The following is a 19659-nucleotide window of genomic DNA, read 5'->3' on the forward strand; positions in this document are numbered from 1 at the left end:
GAAATATACAGCAGCCAAACACTCTAAACGCATGTTTCTTAATGTGGAGGGAAAACCGGAGGACCCGGAGAAAAATCCACGCGACCACGGGGAGAATGTGTAAACTCCAAATATACAGGCGTCAGGGTCACACCCACGACCTCCTGTATACCAGGCGAGAGAGTTAACATCCCACCACTCGCATTAAACAATGACCCCCCGCTCCCCTTGTCACACGGCGCACAAAAAGTCAGACCCCCCTCAAATATGACATCACAAAGCTCTGCCCCCCCCCAAAATAAAACATGCTTCAACTCGCTTTAAACTATTGTCATTGTAGTGCGTATTTAATGTGGCGCTGCACTCTGATGTTGTAGGAGAAAACATTTATTAAAAAGTCTATTTAATTAAGTAGAACATGTTGTGTATTTATTTAAAGTTGCGCATTTTGATGTGACGTCACATTTCTCACACCCCCCCCCCCTCGTCACAAATGTCTGAAACCCCCCCCAGGTGCGTGACGTCATTTATGGACGGCCCCTTATGTCGATTGAAGTCACACAAAAAAAAACAAATACGATGTCCTATTCTGGTGATGGAAGCATGTCTGGACTGAGGCCGAGATTAAAAAAAAAATCAACTTCTCATACAGGACCCGACCAACGAAACTCTCGGTTTCAACCTTCGACGCAGCCAATGTTTGACCATCGACCGAATCAGGACCGGGCATAGGCGATGCGGCCACCTGATGCACAAATGGCGCATCAAAGATTCGACGGCCTGCGAGTGAGGGCATGAATCCCAAACCATCGACCCACATCGTAAACACTCCGCTGCTGCTACTGCAGTCTTCACTCCTTTAAAGGAGGAATGGACGAGATCCACTCTGCGTCTTAACAGACAATTGAGTGGACGACAAATCTAAAATTACATCTGTCTGTTGCCTGATGAAGCCAGTTGTAATTACTGGGGAAACGTCGTACTCAGATTGTAAATGTTGTGGCTTGGCTCTCCAACACACCAGTGTCCTGTACTTGTGGCGAATTGGCACGTTCTGTTTCCGTGACAACCCTTACTAATTGGCTGTGTCGGGTGGTGGCGGGTTTAAAGACACATATTTACTCGATCTAACCCAAACAACCCTGTATTATGAAATCAAAAATTACATCTTTAATCTATTAATCCATACGAAAGAAAAACTATTCTGGTAGTTTACGTTAATATAGGCAATCAAGGAAACATTTGCAACCTCACTCGTGAGGATTTCTAATATTTTCAGGGTTTTTTTAATCTGGAGGATTTATGGGATTTTGAAAGCGGACGGCTTGCTTTGCTGGCTGAATACGAGGCCTTCAGCAATGTACAATGCAGCCCAACGGTACACACGCAAACCAACACGTTCTTTGTGAACTTTATTTGGCTTTAACAATGTTACTTCTTGTAACAATGTTACAAGAGGGCGGAAGGGTCTCCACAAGAGGGAACTCAAAAGAGCCGATTGTAGAGTACCTTGGCCTACTCTTCCATGCTCGCCAGACGTCTTGAAAGAGATGGAAGTTACCCACGCTCTACCCCACCACACTTGGCCCAGGTGTATCCATTTATACTGCTGGACAGAGACGGGGGATTTAAGGAACTTGCACCGTTGTTTCAACTGCCGCTCAGCGAAATCGAATCAAACCGGTGACCTTTGGATTGCAAGTTCAGTGTGCTCACCATTAGACGTCGGCAATTATTTATATGGTATGTAATTTATGATAGTGGGTTAATATAGCCCACAGCCACCAATCTGACACTTGGGACGGGTTGATTTTGTAAACGTCAGTGATCTAACAAACCTATGAGTCATTCTATACACAGCATGGACGGCAGGCGTGGTTTTGGGATACACTTTGTTAAAGTGGCCACTGCAAAACCAGCTTTAAATACTCTTGAAGGCACTGCACACCAACCGCCAATGAAAACATATCTACAATGCACTAGAGAGTTTGATTGTTATATTGCAGCATTACAGTTAAATACAAAACATCCGCCAATTTTTTTTTACCAGTGTTATTTCAAAGCATGTTTTTACATTGGGATTGCTTTGGGATGTTTTTAAAGCAATGTTGTTACACGTGTCCATAGCATCATGGTTTGTGATGTGCCCGGGATAAATTCTAGCTGATGTATATAATTTCTTCTCAACGCTCACCTCAAATACAGGCAGACACCGTGCGCCTGGAAAATTGGAATTGGGTTGCAACAAATAACACCCATACAGAGATATGAAAATATATTTGTTTATTATAAAAAAATAAACAAAATGACATATTGTATCAAAGAGATGTTATTTACATTTATCATATCTGCAAAATACAGCTTTTTGGGTTAGATCGCGTAATCTACACGATCTAACCCAAAAACGCTGTAATTTACACGCTCTAACCCAACAAAAACCCGTATTATGGATGATAAAGGTCGCGAAAGCCTACGTGTTAAACTTATCATATCTGGCAAACACTTGAGGCTAGATTTACACTGTTCACTCGTGTAACATTGTTGAAATTCCGTTCCTGCTACCGTAGTACTGATTTACATTTATTGCATGACAAATACATCTCGGGTACCCCCCCTAGAGTTGCACTATTGCTCGTCAATAATTTGATACTTATGTAGGAAAATAGCATCTCCACAAGTACTTCTTGAGAAATTACTTGAGTGAAACAATGACGATAAAATAAGTGACTTTTAAATACAGCTCAACTCTGCTTATACAGAATTTGTTATTGCTGTAAAAAGAGCAGCAATTGTCTGTCATGTTTTTCAAGATGTGTTCAATCTAGTACCTTAGAATTTTCAGAAATCTAAAAACAATGATTTGTCGTATCATGCACTCGAAGCCATGTTAACTGAAAGACTCGATGTATCGCTACATCCCTACTATTGGCTAATGAAGTACTCCTTGCCCCATCTCCCATCCCTCAAGACCCTATCATATCATATTATCATTCAGATACTACAACAATCCATACTCTTAATATGAACTGATTTAATTGTTCCAGATTAAATGTAGTTTTGCACTTTAACAGCTCCAAAGGGCAAACATTGCAGTTCTGGAATTTGAATGAATCATGAAGGTATCAGTCAATAATTCCATTATGGTTAAACCCATGATTAAGACTCACTAACTTGTGGACTGGAAGCTTTAGAAATGGACCGAAGAGTCGATATGTTTGAACCAATAAAAGCATGACTTGTGCTTAACCACCATAATTATCTAGCTATGCCGACCATTCATTGTTCAGACAATTTAAACAAAGCAATCTGGAACCAGTCAATGATACTAGTAGGTTATGTATTTAATTTTTGGAGCATCATAGGCTATGGTGAAAACCTTAGCATCATAACTGCAAAATTCTGCCTCCTGGCAGTTCTGCCAAAGTGAACTCCACAGCCAAACACCTATGATAGTCCAACAAAAATAGAGATGCAAAAATCATCATCAGCAATTAAATACCCACCGCTGGATTCATCCCTCCCAAAGCTATTGCCATATATCGCACTCCTGCGATGAAACAGTCTATTTAGCAACTCCGAGACGGAATGTTGTTAGTCTTAACCATGTCTTGTCCAAGCCCACTAATAATGTTTTCAAAGTAAATAGAGGAAAAGATGAAAAAGTCTGCTAAAAAGAATGGGAGGTGCATGCTTAGAATGAAACTGACAGACAGAGGAATACATGGATCACAGAATATATGCAGGTTAAAGACATTTCCAAAAATCAGTCTCCAAAAAAATCTGTAAAACAGCTAAGGTTTAAACTAAGCAAGTTTGCCTGCGACAAGCAGATACCTTCAATGCAGGAAGCCACAGTCGCCAAAGGCGATGGCGGTACAAGGATGGGGTGGGGGGGGGGTCTTCGGCAGAACGATTATCGTACTCGCACTAGCGAAGCCACGTACACCCACACAGACATGACGTGGTTCGCATAGGGGTGCATGTAGACAGCCAGCGCGAACTCCGTGCCCGGCAGGTCAATGCTGTGCACACCCGAGCCGTACACAGCCTCCACCAAACGCTGCAGCTCCGTGAATGCCATGTGGATGGGGAAGCCCGAGACCTGGACAATGGAAGAGATGGAGAGACTGAGAGGCACGGCCTGAGACAGGAACTCATACTGGTAGGAACCTCCTGGTTACACCAGCCCACAGGGGATTATTGTGTCCGTCCGTCCGTCGTGCAGGGAGGGGCTGGATGGGGAGAGGTGCGGCTGGGTGGAGAGGGGCTGGTCACCCCGTGGTGCCCCTATAAAACTCAACGTTTAACCTACTCACGCCGGCTTGTGCCCGCCCTCACAGTCGGGCATATTTGTGGAATACACCACGCCGCCGTTGACCCTGGCCATTGACCGAGCAACCCAACGTTCCTACCAGTTCCCTCCGCAGGAATGTGTTTCATGGCTAAATCGACATTTAGAAGGACCAAGACACGTGTAGATAGTATTTTTCATCTCGTGGCTTATGTATGTGGCCCAGGATTTGTTTTAGAAGGCAACAATATCCATTCCGCGTTTTCAAATCTCAGCTAACACGCTGATGGAGTAATTGTGTAAATTGAATGCAATTGCAGTCACTTCATCAGAAACCTCCACACCAGATGGGCACATGCAGCTTCTCATAAAAAAGGGTGGTAGCCCAGCAAAATCACATAATCATGCACTGCTTAAATAGTAAATGAAGATATATAAATAATTAACGTAAAAACATATTACATAATCTAACATATATAATGAAGTTACCTGACACTTCAAAGGTCATAACCCAGTGCCCTAAACACTGCTCCCCACAAATTCATAGAATTCATGCGAACAAGTGATTGCCTGGATAACCTACACAATATCGAACGGTAGTGTGGGGTATGCGATGACGATGATGATGTGGTGTACCCGATAGTCGGCGAGCGTGTGCGCGAGCTCAGCACGGTGCTGCTCCTCAACGGCACGGCCCATACCGCGCTCGAGGGCCGGCAACAGATCGCGCAGCGCAGCCGTCACATGCCGGTTCCAGCGCGTCGGCTGCCGCGGCCGCCACACCATCATTCGTTCCTTCAGGATCTTCTCAATGCTGCACACACACACACACAACTCCCGCTGCAGCTTCAACCCCCAGAGCAGGCATGCGTCTACCTGCCTCTTTTCTCACAGCTGGGTCAGCCGTTCGTGATAGGTGCAAGTGGCGCGGACACAGCAGGAAGCGCAGCTGTTCAGGTGGCCTACAATGGCGTGCCTTCATGGGTTTCGCACACTGGCCACAAGTGAGGAGTAAATTGATACACGGGGATGCTGATTCCGCATGTGTCTTACCGAGCCTGCAGCTCCATCGCAGATGTCTTGTCTGGAGGCACATGATTCAGCTCCGCTGGCTAAAATGTAATTTGCAAACAAAAACACACCAGTATTAGTGATCATTTCTGGGCAGGCGGTGTTGTGATTAGTGCAATCAGAAGGGTGTTTGTTCAAATCCTGGTTGGAGTTTGACCCACGTAAAGGTGATGAAATGAGTACGACTTTGTGGGAGGTTAACAATAGTGATCAACCTATAGAGAGACTCACCGCATCCACAAGAAAGTGGAATTGCCACTACAAGCACCGAGCCACCAATGAAGATGACTGCTGCTCTGCAGTTGTTTGAGCAATAATAAAGACAATCGTAAACTGAAACCAATTACTGTATAAGTTATCAACATGGTCTTCTCTATTGTTTGTACTGAATACATGAAGGTAAATATGAAAACGAGTTTTAATAAAACCACATAGGGCCCATCCCTAGTATTTATTTCAAATTTGTAATTAGAGTTGGAATGGAAACTATATATTCAAAGAACACAAACACCCAAGTGTCCTTTGCCCACAGCTGTCTGATCATCTGCCTGTAATGTGAGGTGAGGCATTCAAGCTGAATGGTTGCATCAGCTTGAAGGTACCATTCCTTCCCCCGCACCTCGGATTAGCACGGTTTGCTATGCACGGTGCAAAAGAAGTTCAACATACATACATACATCAGTCGCTATGCCCCCTGTCATGGCTATTTGGTAACTGTGCCTCACCTGTACACTGGGCAGGTTTGGGATCGGGAAGCTGCGCGTGAAGAAGGGCTTCCACAAGCTGGCGTTGCTCACGGCGAAGTTCATGCGCGCGGGCAAGTCGTACGGCTGGATGTTGAACCAGATCTGCAAGCGGTGACGAGAGGCGAGCAGGTTTTGGTGAGAGCCAGCAGGTTCGCGTGGTCAACACGTAGTGTTCAAGAGACGTATCCAAGTGTTAAATAGGCCAGGAGTTATGGGAAACAAGGATCATGCTAAACATTGTGCCATTTCTACTCCAGTGGCTCAGCCAGTCCACATTGTGAATGCAGCAAGTCCTGTTATTAAACAAATCCCATAATAACTTTTTTTTCTGACAAAGCAAAAGTCCAAACAATCATGTATTCTTTATTTAGAACCTGATGAGGGCCCATCGGTATTTGATCCATTTCAACTACAGATCATTATTCTCCTTCACTGTTCCCATTTTGAGACTTCCACTGCTTGAAGTATATAAATAGTATCACACCAAATTCTGTAAGGTTCATTCTGATGCTGTGCCCGTATGTAGTCATGTTCATTGGTGGGTTTTCAGCCTCTTGTGAGTCCAGCCCACATGAATACATGTCATTGACACTTGTTCCTATAGAGCAGGGGTGGGGAACCTTTTTTCTGCCAAGGGCCATTTGGATATTTATAATATAATTCGCGGGCCATACAAAATTATCAACTTCAAAATTAGCCCGTTATATTTGGTCAAACATTTAATTAACTCACCGCTAATGTGATGGCTGGAACTGCTTCTCTTTGGTGAGGCGTGTGATGTTATCTGGTATTGATGATGTTGCTACTCGCAACTGCTTTTCCAGGTTTGCTCCTAGATTTATTGAATTTCGAGTCCCGCCTGCGGTTGCCTTGGCAGGGCCAGGCCAAATGATTTTGCGGGCCTTATATGGCCCGTGGGCCGGACGTTCCCCGCCCCTGCTGTAGAGTATTGCAATGCAATTTAATAAATAATCCAATCAATAGTAAAGTGAGAAAAACATGGCTCTACACTTAAAATACCCTAAAGAGAAAATATCTTACTGTTACCTGCATGTTCCTAAGATTCCCATTGCTGAAATATAATGGCACCCTGAGGCTTGCCATATCTGTTGGCGAGATGTAAACTCCCTTGCCTGGCATGCAGGAGGTCGTGGGTTTGATCCCGACCCTGACACCTATATATTTGGAGTTTGTATGTTCTCCCGGTGGTCGCGTGGATTTTTGTCCGGGTCTTCCGGTTTTTCCCTCCACATTATGAAACATGCATTTAGAAGATTTTGCTACTATAAATTTCCACTTGATGAGCTATCATTTGTGGCCAGATTGTTTCTGAAAATAGCTATATAGCTCAGTGGCCCTTACCTGGTAAAATACAAAATTTTTAAAATGTAGTTTTATATCTGGGCAGCCGCTGCACTACTGGCTCCATGCTACACAAGATGAGGTGCGGAGTCTGTCACCACACACATTGTCAGCGCTGATGAGGCAGCCCACGCTCTGCAGAGGGCAGAAGTGGTCGTGCTGATTGTAGCTGCGCCCCGTGCTTGGGTTCCAGATCACAAACTGGTTGTAGCTGCCCTCCTCCTGGGTCACTACATAGGCTGTGGAACCCTGCAGATTACATGGTAACACACATATTGAGCATGCTTACTTGACACACATACACACTGCAAGTGCAGTGAGTGAGTACACCAACATCAGCAACACTATACTCAGCTGCCTTTGTCTCCCCAAGTGTTAAGTTGCAGATGACACCATATATTATTTTTAAAACTGAGGTGACTCAGAGGAGACAGTGTAGGTTCAGATACCACTTTCCATTAATGTTATTCATGACCTGATATTAAATCCAGATCACCAGAATTATAACTCAGAGTGAAAACTACACCATTACTCTCCACTACAAAATTGTTACGGCAAATGCTTTCAATGAACGTCTATGAGGCCGGCACAGCAAGCGAGTGAGTGGTGTGGCCAGTACAACACCCAACAACCTTTGTCTCGCCAAATCGAATGTGTACACATTGCACCAGATACTCAACCTCGGGGGTTTGTCCAGGATAAGTTCATATATCACTCACCATTGATGTAAGCCATTGCCTGAAATCGACAGGTTTGCAGCACAAACATTTAGCCTTATTAAGTGTATGATCAGGAGCTGTTAGTGAACACATAGAAGCAGCGCACGGTGGCAAGATGTTAACTACCTCGCCTGGTATACAGGAGGTCGCGGGTTTGAACCCGACCCTGACGCCTGTACACTTGGAGTTTGCATGTTCTCGCCGTGGTCGCGTAGATTTTTTCCCCGGGACTTCCGGTTTTTCCCTTCAAATTTAGAATCAACATGCGTTTAGAGTATTTGGCTGCTATAAATTTCCACGCGATAAGCCTCTTCGTTGAGCTATATAGCTCAGTAGGCCGTACCTGGTAAAATACTAAATAATGTATACGCAGTGAGGGGCTGTGACAGGGAGTGGGAGGGAGTGAAAAGCGGGATCGGTGGGAGCCCACCTCTGGCACCGCGGTGCCCAGCAGCAGCCAGGCCTTCATTCCCTGCGCCAAGAAGAAGTTGCACAGCAGCACAGCGTGCTCCTCCTCGTCCCCACACTGCAGCTCCAGGAATTGCTGATGCGGCAAGGACCATGACAAGCACGGGACATGTATACAGCTGCAGGATAGCAACTTGCACCGGAATAACAATCACCCTTTCATTTATATATAGTGCTATTCATGCCAACAGCATCCCACAACGCTGTACATTAATTATATATAAGGACCAAATCCCATATACGCAATTGGCTTTGCACGGCGCGAAAGAAGCCCAACACACACACGTACGTACGAAGCGAATGACAACCCTACTGCCAAGATAAAATGAATAAACAAATGAAGGAATGGCACCAAAACAAAAAGCACAAACAAGAAAAAAGTGACCAAAATAAAGAATAGCAATGAGAACGTCGACGTAATCCATGCACAGACATGACGTGGGATTAATTATGTGGTATGTCTTACAAAGGATGGCGATGGTGATGATCGAAAACATTAATTAATGCAAACCTGAAACCTTTAGTTTAACTCCACTATATTATATTGATTGAAATACTGACAAGTATTGTCCTTTATCACTTTCTCAAGTAAAGTTAAATAACACGAGCCATGATTATAATGGGGGCTCAAGTCAGTGGAGCAATTCACTCTCTTCACCCCTTTCAAAGAATAAGAAAATACGACCTCGAGTGGGTTATACATCTTCAATGGTAAAAGACCATCTTTAAAATCCTAAGTCTACAAAGAATAGGGCTTAGGCTGTCCAATTTTTTTTTTCACAATATATCAACACAGTAAAAACAGATTGTTTTTAATGTCACCATTGCAATAGGATGTGGAGCATAGTTGTTCCCAAAGAACAAGAAGTGGCTTGGGTGTGTGCGCCTGTAAGATCATCATCCCTGAGGTGACGTGCACTCGCCGGAGTGCGAGAGTAGAATGGGACGAGGCGACCGACATACATCACTTGTGCTCCACAGGTCACAGACGCCGCTGAAGCTCACGCTGTCCGGAATGAAGGGGATAAGGGACACGTAGCGAGCCAGCAGTTCCTGTGCACGCACAAAGACAACAAGACAAAGATCGCCCGTATAGCCTTAATAGACTGTTGGGGCAAGTGCTGTTAGCGAGCACCTATTAAGGCCGACAGCACATGAGGGGGTGGGTGGCCAGCCCCACGCCTGGCCGCCTTTGTCCTCCCAGTGGTGATGTTTACACACCGCACCAGGTATTCATTTGAGGCTGAGTCGACCAGGGGAGGCCCACGACCAGTTCAGAAAATCGTCACTGGTGTTGGCCGTGAGTGGGAATTGAACTCGGGTCGCCGGGTTCGTAGCGCAGCGCGCTAACTGCTACACTACCGCTTCCCACACAAGCATCTTGGCACAAAGCTAACAATGTGCCCCCATTCAGCCAAATATAATGACAGGGGAAAGTGCTGTTAGTAAAAAAAAAATAAAGCTGGCATAATACAAAAGGATGAGAAGAGGTTTCCCCCTTTTTTCTGGCAACAAAACAGGTGTGAAGATGTTACAACACCAAACTGAAACCTTTTACAAGGAATCATGTCTGCATTAACCACAATACTTGTCGTCAGAATGAAAACAAAAGACGTACTCTGATAATATATGCATTGTCTTTGGTCCACATCAGAGACAGCTTTCTTTTGAGCCAGAGACAGCTTTATTTTGAGCCTATCCTCAAAAGAAAGCTGTCTCTGGTGTGGACCAATCAGTTTCAAAGACAATGCATATATTATCAGAGTACGTTTTTTTGTTTGCATTCTGACCACAAGTATTGTGGTTAATGCAGACATGATTCCTTGCGAAAGGTTTCAGTTTGGTGTATTAACATCTTCACACCTGTTTTGTTGCCAGTAAAAAGGGGAAAACCTCTTCTCATATTTTGGTACTGGCAAAGGAGGTCCCATGAAATACAAAAGGATGCCCTATGGCCCGCGCCAGGCCCAGCTGTTATCTCCAGGGCTAATGAAGACCACGTTGCACAATGCACTCATTTCAAGCTGATTTGTGCTAATGTGGCCCATACCATGATTATACAGTTTTGCCGCTGGTGTTGTATATTACGGCTAAGAAACACATTTTAACAGGGAAATGTGCTAATAACTATACCACCATTCTCCCAGTACTTACACACAAATAACAACCACTGCCATTGAACCAATGCACCAAATCAAGCAGTGCCAACTTTGACGTAAGACATTGGATTGCCTAGGGCAGGGGTCGGCAACCTACGGCTCCGGAGCCGCATGCGGCTCTTTACGGGCTGCTTCTTGACGATATGTACCTATGGACAGTATGTACTCAGATGCATTGCGGCTCTTGAAATACTGAATTTTGCACCGAATTGGAAAGAAATGGCTCTTCTTGTTATTTTGGTTGCCGACCCCTGGCCTAGGGGCTAGCAGCTTTACATGCCAATTACATGTATGTGATTCTACCCATTGGCAGTTGGTGTGATTAGAATGTGCAGCTGGTTAAGTTACATCAGTCTGCACATCAGCAGCAATGATGCTCACGCTACTAAATTATTACTGCACAGGAGGGCATAATATGGCCCAGCAGAGGTCGTTCAATGGAAGCTTCCACCACTGCCTTGGGTTCCTAATGGAGACGGGCACCATCAACACTGCTCACGGGAGCCACTTCGATTTTGGGCCCCAGGGAAGACTGTGGACTTACGGCCGTGAGCTGCAGGTTGCCAGGGTGGGCCTGCAGGAGCTCGGGCGGCGGCTGTAGCGGGCGAATGAATCGGCACACGAAGACGGCCCGGCCGTTGAGGTCGGCCACAGTCGTGGCGAGCCGACGTGTGGGGAATAACGCCTCGCACTGGGCAGCGAATGCGTCAGCCATCCGGAGCAGCTTTTCATCCTCCTGGGAGTCGAACTGCGACCGGGACAGGGAAGCGAGTGCAGATGTGTCAAACAACAAGCGATTGTCTGCTGGGTGTGTGCACAGATGTGACGTGCACGAACACGCACGAGCCACTGCGGGCGCACGTGCCTGCAAATGGACCCACATGCTGCTCCAAGAACATATTCGCATTCTAAACTCGAAATATTGGTGATCGATTTAGTGTTAAAGTTGTTTTTTGTTTAGTTTCTGTGACAGTTGCGTACTATATCTGCGAGTGTAAATGATGGTCGATGGTCAACGGGCCTATACGATACTATGACAAGCATTTATTTGCTCTACACCAAGGGTTTTAGCTTTGAATTATGTGTAACAGATTCATATTGATAATATAATTTTCACTGGTGGAAAGTCTTTTAGTAATGTGAGAAAGCACTACTAATAAGTATACATAGTTAACTCTTCATTATCCATGGGCAGATTATCTGGGTCGCGGTTTAACCTTGCTCATCCCCACCTTTTATATTCATGGTGGACAGTTACTCCTTGCTCACATACTTTAATAAACAAAAAAGCAGATGATATATTCAACACCGTCACCCCATGCTATGTGGTCAACAACACATGTTTGTAAAGCTTCATTTATATGTTTCCATTATCCGTGTTTTTGCTGTATTCAGGCCATCCAATCTGTATCGATTACCCTGGATAATTAACATCTTTAAAATATTTGCAATTGGATGGTTATTTGTGCCAACAAGTGTGATACTTCATGATGCAGGATTACTGGGCAGCAAATAAAAAAGGCAAAGAGATCATGCGTAACATTTGCTGACGTCTGGAAAGCTCAAATTACTCCAAAAAAATCTCCACAATTTTCTGTTTTTAATTAAAAACACACTGGATCTGCTACAAGTTGAGGCTCTGAACTGAAGACTATTGCCTATCATTATTATAATCATCATCTGAACATGTCAAGTTTCGACTTACATCACAGCTCAGTACTGGTGCATCTAGCCCTGGCGAACAATCAAGAAGGGAAATTTGAGCAATTTTGCAATAATTGTCAGTAATCGGAAATGAACAGTAACTGAATACATCTATTTCTTATCTACAGCACACGGAAGACATGCACAGCACACAAAGCACGTGTATACCCGCACCCACGCAAACGTGCACACTCCACTCTCACGGGAACGCGATGTTTGCATGCGAGATGTCGCCATGCAACGGCACAAAGCCAATGTAAGTACTCGTAAAAAATATATCTGTCCCTCTCCAGATGGATGCTATATGTATATATATCCACATTGTGTTGATGGACAGATATTAACTAATCCCCACACCAGCAAGGCTGCTTTTACAATCTCACTCGCAGGAATACTTTTTGAACGCAGATTCACAGCAGGGTTAGTGGACCATCACTGCAGGAAGGCACATGCACAAACATGACCCAGAATGAGTGCAAAATGAAAAGGGACTAATGTCCGCCCACCCACAGTGGAAATAACCTTGGCATAGGCTGCCACGATTTTACAGAGGGTGAAATTGCTCGTTTCAAAAAAATGTATGAAAAATTTCGTGTGAAATTGACAACAAATGTGAGCCATTCGTCAGATTTGCAATATGTTAGGCATTTAACATCATATTAATGAAGAATGAATTTTCAAGAAAATAAAATTGGCACTCAAAATGAGAATTAATAATGATGTTGAAACACATTTTTAGTATAGTACCACAAAAGAAACGTGATTCTCTGTGACGGGATTTAACATTTTCTTCACAAGTTAAAATCTGATGAAATTTAAACAAATCAAAACAAAACCGCTCGAGATCCCCAAAAGAGTCGAGGTTATAGGGCAGCACTTGATAATGAAGAGACCTGAGAGTCAACGACTGGGGCTCGCTTGTAGTCTATACAGCTCTGCATGCACATCAATTGCAAGCACACCGAGTATGCTTTAGGGGACATTCTGATGTGTCCATAGGTTGCTATGCCAGGTGTTGTGAAGACAACTTTGCAGGTTGTACACGATCACATTACCACTCCACTCTCATCCACGCGAGTGCCATGTTACAAGAAAAAGCAGCTCTACGGTAGACAGTCAAGGAAGCACACAGCAACAGAAATGTACCGACTCATTTCAACACAACATGGATATATATATATATATAGCGTCTACATATAATTACATTAATGATAGGGGTAAGAAATTAAATAACGGGTAAGGAGAGTAATAGAGGAGCGGGAACATGTCTACACCGATGTTATAATTTAGGGGGTAGAACAGAACAATACAGTAAATCCAGCAAAAAAGTGAAATGAGGAAAGAGGAGATGAGGAAAATCTAAAGTGAGGACCTGAAGAGGAGGAGTGTGTGAGATAGCCTGAGAGTTCTGTAACCACTACTCAGAGCTTTAGAGTGGTCAATAGGCCTGCCATGATTCACCCCCCGCTCCCTGCCTGACATTCAATGAGGGGCGGGGGCTCTGCGATTCAATGAATTGTCACAATTCGAGGTCACGATTTTGTTGGAATATTTTTTTTTTACAATGTAGTGAAGGATCACATGAACAAACTACGTGAAGAAATATATAAAACACAAGTAATCGATTCTTACAAATATGATTTCATGTATTTATCGTGAGGATAAAAAAAACATTTAACACATGAATCAATGCATCACTAAATGCCTAATGGTAATGCATAATGAGAGCTTGTGTGTCTATTCACATATATTTCAATGAACCGAACACCCACTGGTAATGGGGTAATTGGAAGAGTGCTGCACTGCACATTCCACTCGCACTAGAGGGAATGGCCCCGTTACCTTCAATACCTCGGTTAGCTGGTCAGAGGTGCCGAAAGAAGATCAAAGAAAACACAAAACACAAACAGCACAATAATGTAACTGAAACTGCAAATAGCATATTGAAAGCATCACGTATGAAGTACGCCACATATATGACAGATATTATATGCATGCACAATGGGTCTCAGCCAGGGGTCCACACAGCTATTTATACGTCTGGGGTACCACTTTGTAAATACTCGACAAATGGTTGTCCTCCAGTGAGGCTGGTCCCCAACATAGGAATGTGGAATTACCATCATTCGCTCATGGTATTCAGTGGAGTTGAGCACTGGTCCACACGGGTTTGAGCATAGAGACATTTTGACTTTGTTTTAATTCTAAAAGAAAGGCTTCAAAGGTCTGTGACAAATCAAGATTTAATCAACTTCACTGTCACTAAAAGCTGTGGTTCCAATGTTGTAAAACTGCCACAATTGATGAATGCTGCATTTTACGGACATTATGATGGACACACGAATGAACTCCAGCTGTGTGATAAGCCCCTATGTAACTGACAAAAACAAATGTGTAATTTTCTTACATCAGGGAAGATGATATACTATGTTGATATGTAAATCAAAACTTTAAAAGGCATAATACAAGACATTCGTATTACCAACATTAATGCAATATATTCTTGGTTCTTTCGGTAAAGTCACGTAGAAGAGAAATGATATTTTTATTATTTTATTATTTCCCTTCTACGTGACTTTACCGAAAGAACCAATAATATGAATCCCTGCAGTCACGAAAGCTTTAAATCAAAATTAATGCAATATTTGACAACTGTCAAACTGTCTCCTTGCTCGAATGAGCAATGATATGGCGCTCCATTCTAATGATGGTCCTGAACCAAGCGGACATTTTACATACCCTTGGTTAATGCACTCCATAGAACAACCATCATTGACCCTCAAATCAAAATCGCTAATTGTATAAACCTTGGAGAGATGATAAACCGAACTGACTCCCGACCTGGGTATGAACTCCCAACATTATGATTGCAAGTCAAGTGCATTAGCAAATCCAGCAGTGGATGTCAATCTACGGCTGGATTAGGGCCTCCCCACACCTGTGCGGATCGTGGGGGTTATTTGACCATACTTCACCATGATGGTCAGCGTGCGTTGGAGTTGGGATTAGAAGAAGCATAGAAGGATAGTACAACGATTGATTTTGCTACAATGCGCTCTTCTGCCAACCACATATCCCAACAGCTCCATAACATCCTGTTTGTGCATTGCATAACCCATTCAAGCACTGATTAGGCACAATTTTGATTAGCTTTCAATATTTTATGATGCTGGGTGCTTCCTGGGTGATTTGGTCATATGGAGACCTGTAATTATATGATTGTAGATTTTTAATTCAAGGAAAATATGAATACACAGTGGCTGTCCTACAGAGAGAATGGCCATCACCCTGAGATGTCCACCAGTCAGGATTGCCAGTAGAAATGAGAGCTGCTAAATTGCTTGTTAGAGCTGGGAGATTCTTTTTGACTTTGCTGGAATTGTAAAACAAGTATTGGTGCGTGCGGTACCTTTTCTCTGACAGGCTCTGCAGGGATGAGCTGAGGCTCGGTGGTGATGAACAGGGTGAGATAGGTGGCATCTCCAGCGGCGAGTGGGGGAGCCATCGAGTCCCAGCGTCCCTCGTTCTCGTGGCTGTACCCCAGCAGCACCGGTGGCGAGTCGAGCATGAACGTGCCATCAATCTGACAGGCACACGGCGGCACGCCAAACCACCACATGTAGCAGGCTGCTTATAAAAAAAAAACAAGCAAATTTTTCCGTCATGTCTAAAATAAAATAAACATGGCTACATTAAAACCAAAAGTTATGTAGAATCAAACTACTCATAACAACCCTCTCTCTCTATCAAAAACATGAAAATGTAAATCTCAAACCTCTTCTCAAACACCACCGATCCACCATGCCAGATCAAAGCTCACAGTCAAAATCTACAAACATTACAGACTAACATGCATTACCCCGCTGTCAACAAATAAAAATTTCACTTTTTCTCAGTTCCAACTTTTAAACAGATATAATCCTACCCCACACATGTGAAGCATGTTCAGGAAAATGCAAAACTATGAGAACATGGCAGGTGAGAAAGAATAAGTAGTTGAGAGAAACTGCTTGTGTAGATGAACCTTGAGACGTGACATTATTTCTGCTTGCTTTGTGACACAATTACACGCAGAAAGTAACGCGTGATTATAAACAGGAAATTAACTCCAGTCTCTCTGATTATGTCGGCAAAAGAACTATGAATGCATCACTGCAAGCAGAAAACGCATGCAGAGGTGCTTCAGTGCAAATCAGTGAGCCGGAAAAGACATTCAGCCAATGTTTTAGTCTCATCCAAAGAAATCCAGTCAAAGTCAAACTCCTTTCGTCATTGTAAAATACTGATGTAGCAGTCGAGCGTGTGGGCTCAGAGTGGGAGTTGTGAGCAGACCCTGGACTGGAAGTAGATGGTGGTGAAGGGGATGCGTATGGAGCCCAGCCAGTTCCTCTCCACGCGGGTGTGGATCACATTTCCGGCCTCCCGGTCGTTCTGGACACGTGTGGCGTGCACACATCGCACTGGGTTAGTCGCACGATCGGGAAAACGCTCCGGGTGCATTCACACTTTAGCTCACAATTAAGGCATCTAATTGTCTGTGTAAGAATCATTTCCCTTTTATTTCATATATTGCCATTTCTGTAAATGGTACACATAAAGCCTGCAGCACCACATTCACCACACTGGCAAATAAATGGTGAGTGTAATGTCTAGACCATAGGGGGCAGTTATGAAGGGGCAATGGGGATAAATTGACTCCAAGTAAGGTACTTACCTCCTGGATGTCATACACAATTTCGTCAAACATGTTGATGAAAATGTCATCTCTTGTGGAATTCAGCCCAGCTGCGCTGTAGTCTCCATTGCAAGCTCTGAGGAATGTAGAAGATCATGGGAAAATGTTAATCAATTCCTTATGGACTAAACCTCCTCTAGTTCAACTCAGCCTAAACAGGTTTCCGGTAGAGGCATTGTAACAGAAAGGTGGTATTATTACTACTACAAGAATGAAAGAACTCTATCAGCATAAATATACAACAGCAGGTAATATTGGTCCCAACCGTTAAGCCAGGCTACCAATGTAATCTTCTTATATGTGTGTAAGGGTTATATTGTGACATTGCTCTCTGCTGCCCACTTGAAGGGCAACACCAGCTCTTCATTCCAGTTGGGGTTGGGTCCGTCGGCGGTCGTGGTGCGGCGCACCTCCCGCTGGAAGGACACCTCCACGAACGGACGCACCAGCACCTGAGATACACACACACACACACAAAGACAAAGGTCCCCCCCTGTATCCTTAATGGACTGTTGGGGCAAGTGCTGTTCGCCAGCACCTATGAAGGCCGGCACGGTACACGAGGAGGTGGGTGGCCAGCACCACGCCCACACTTGTGTACACAAACACATATATGCACATGCACAAAGGGAAATAACTTGTATGGTTTGGCTTAAAGAGGTAGTGGAGTACTGTAAGAAAATTTCTGCTTAAATTGCACGTGCAATACAAATAATTGAAATGCCGGTGCTCGAGCATGCAATGCACGGTGTACAGGAGAGGTACACCATGTACACACCATGTATACACCACACAAAGCACATCAATGTTAAATTACTCACAATACGCATCACACAACATACAGAGCTGACACAATTTAAAAGGGCACACAACACAAAGTGTTTACCATATAGGACACACACATGCCAAACAGAGCATTAGTGTTGCTGGAATAAATATGTTATGAAGGGCAACACAACATCAATTTTGTAGACTCCAACACAGCTTCACATTCCTGAACGAAAAGTGAAATTACACGGGCTGTTGTATGATTGACAGATATTTCTAGCATGTTGCCCATCCAGGTATTGCCCTGGTCCAATCCGACTTCGCTTTGAGGATCTGATAGTCCGTTCATCTTGACACGTTGCTTCCACTACCCAAGCAGGGCGGTGCAAGACCTGCCTGGCTATAGAAGGCCTCGTTGTCGTGGTGGGCCTGCCCAGCGCTGAACGTGTCCTGGGCTCCACGGCCTGCTCTCGCCCTGCTGGTGCCGGCTTGCCTGAGCAGACACACGGCATGGGCATGAGCAAGGAGGGCCCAGGGCGGACACCTCAAAAAACACATTTTATTTTGCATTTTCAGATAAAATATTTTTACATTTCTTGGGCTGTCCATAATGAGTCTGAATATTCATTACTAATAAGTAAGTAAATTTCAGGAGTGCTGCTATGGTGCGATCGAGCAGCATCGCTCTGACCTCATCACTCATGGTGCACAGGGAGCCAGCGCACCATCGACATCAGTGTTATTCACTCATTTTCAGAGGGGGGGCACTTTTGCCTATAAGACATCAGTATGAGGGCCATTGGTTTTAACAGCATGATGGGGTGTTTTCACATTTGAGTATTGTCAGGGGCCGCATTTCAGGGGCCACACTAAAGGCCATCAGGGTCCGCCAGTGGCCCACGGGCCTTGTAATGAAGAACACTGATCTACATAACGATGCATGGTGCGTAGTCAGAGCTGGGCATATTAACCAAATATAGGCTGGGATACTCCTGTCATCCCGGAGCCGATCTGGGAACTGCAATTTCAGATGCGAGTCAGAATTTTTTTTTTGGATATATAAACTGCCCAATTGCATTGTATCGATGTTGTTTCGACGATGCAATAACATAGAAACAATTATTTTTAGTTTTGCATTTTTAATGAATTGGCAGTGTCACTGCATGCCACTACCTTCTACATCACTTGTGACTCACGTACCGTAAAAAACAGTTACTTCCAAATGCAACTGGTGGCAGTGAGTCAATTATATGGAAGCGAGGCTCGCCCGAAGAGGGCCTTACTTGGTGGCCATCGTGCGCATGGGGATGTCGTAGGCCCGCACGATGTTGACGAGCAGCGTAATGTCCCCATCCGTCAGGTTCTGCGCGGTCACCCGCTTGCGCTCCTTGCGCTGTGGCTTGAGGGGGCGGCGTGCCTCCGTGAGCTTGAAGAGGCCCAGGCCCAGCGTTCTGCTCCCGTGACGACAACAAAACAAAAAGTCAGCAAGTACCTACCATCAACTGAGCATTGTGGGTCTCACTCAACTCTGGTACTAGGCCAATACATTTTTAGGTCAGGCAAGGGTCAAAATAATCCATAGGAGGGGGTTAGTGGCAGAGACAGGCCCAGCTGTAAAGTGGCAATCTTTCCATACTATCTACGACAAGGACAGATG

The 19659-nt window shown here is 44.3% G+C and overlaps 1 protein-coding gene across 2 annotated transcripts in view; it reads right to left on the minus strand.

Moving 5' to 3' along the window:
- Window positions 1-1457: 1457 nt before the first annotated feature.
- Window positions 1458-19659, minus strand: part of CC2D2A (coiled-coil and C2 domain containing 2A) — a 43407-nt gene continuing 25205 nt past the window's right edge. For both annotated transcript variants that reach the window (XM_061552808.1, XM_061552807.1), the window contains exons 24-37: window positions 19286-19453; window positions 18399-18495; window positions 17577-17686; window positions 17214-17310; window positions 16832-16930; window positions 15909-16082; window positions 11340-11543; window positions 9600-9689; window positions 8599-8712; window positions 7555-7698; window positions 6067-6189; window positions 5324-5382; window positions 4907-5084; window positions 1458-4081 (exon numbers count right to left, since the gene is read on the minus strand). In XM_061552808.1, the coding sequence (XP_061408792.1) occupies window positions 3893-4081; window positions 4907-5084; window positions 5324-5382; window positions 6067-6189; window positions 7555-7698; window positions 8599-8712; window positions 9600-9689; window positions 11340-11543; window positions 15909-16082; window positions 16832-16930; window positions 17214-17310; window positions 17577-17686; window positions 18399-18495; window positions 19286-19453 (1846 nt within the window). In that variant the 3' untranslated portion in view covers window positions 1458-3892. The remainder of the gene's footprint in view (window positions 4082-4906; window positions 5085-5323; window positions 5383-6066; window positions 6190-7554; window positions 7699-8598; window positions 8713-9599; window positions 9690-11339; window positions 11544-15908; window positions 16083-16831; window positions 16931-17213; window positions 17311-17576; window positions 17687-18398; window positions 18496-19285; window positions 19454-19659) is intronic.

The sequence above is a fragment of the Lethenteron reissneri genome, chromosome 17, assembly GCF_015708825.2.
Source record: "Lethenteron reissneri isolate LAM-NWPU_2019-01 chromosome 17, ASM1570882v1, whole genome shotgun sequence".
NCBI classification, from domain to species: Eukaryota; Metazoa; Chordata; class Hyperoartia; order Petromyzontiformes; family Petromyzontidae; genus Lethenteron; species Lethenteron reissneri.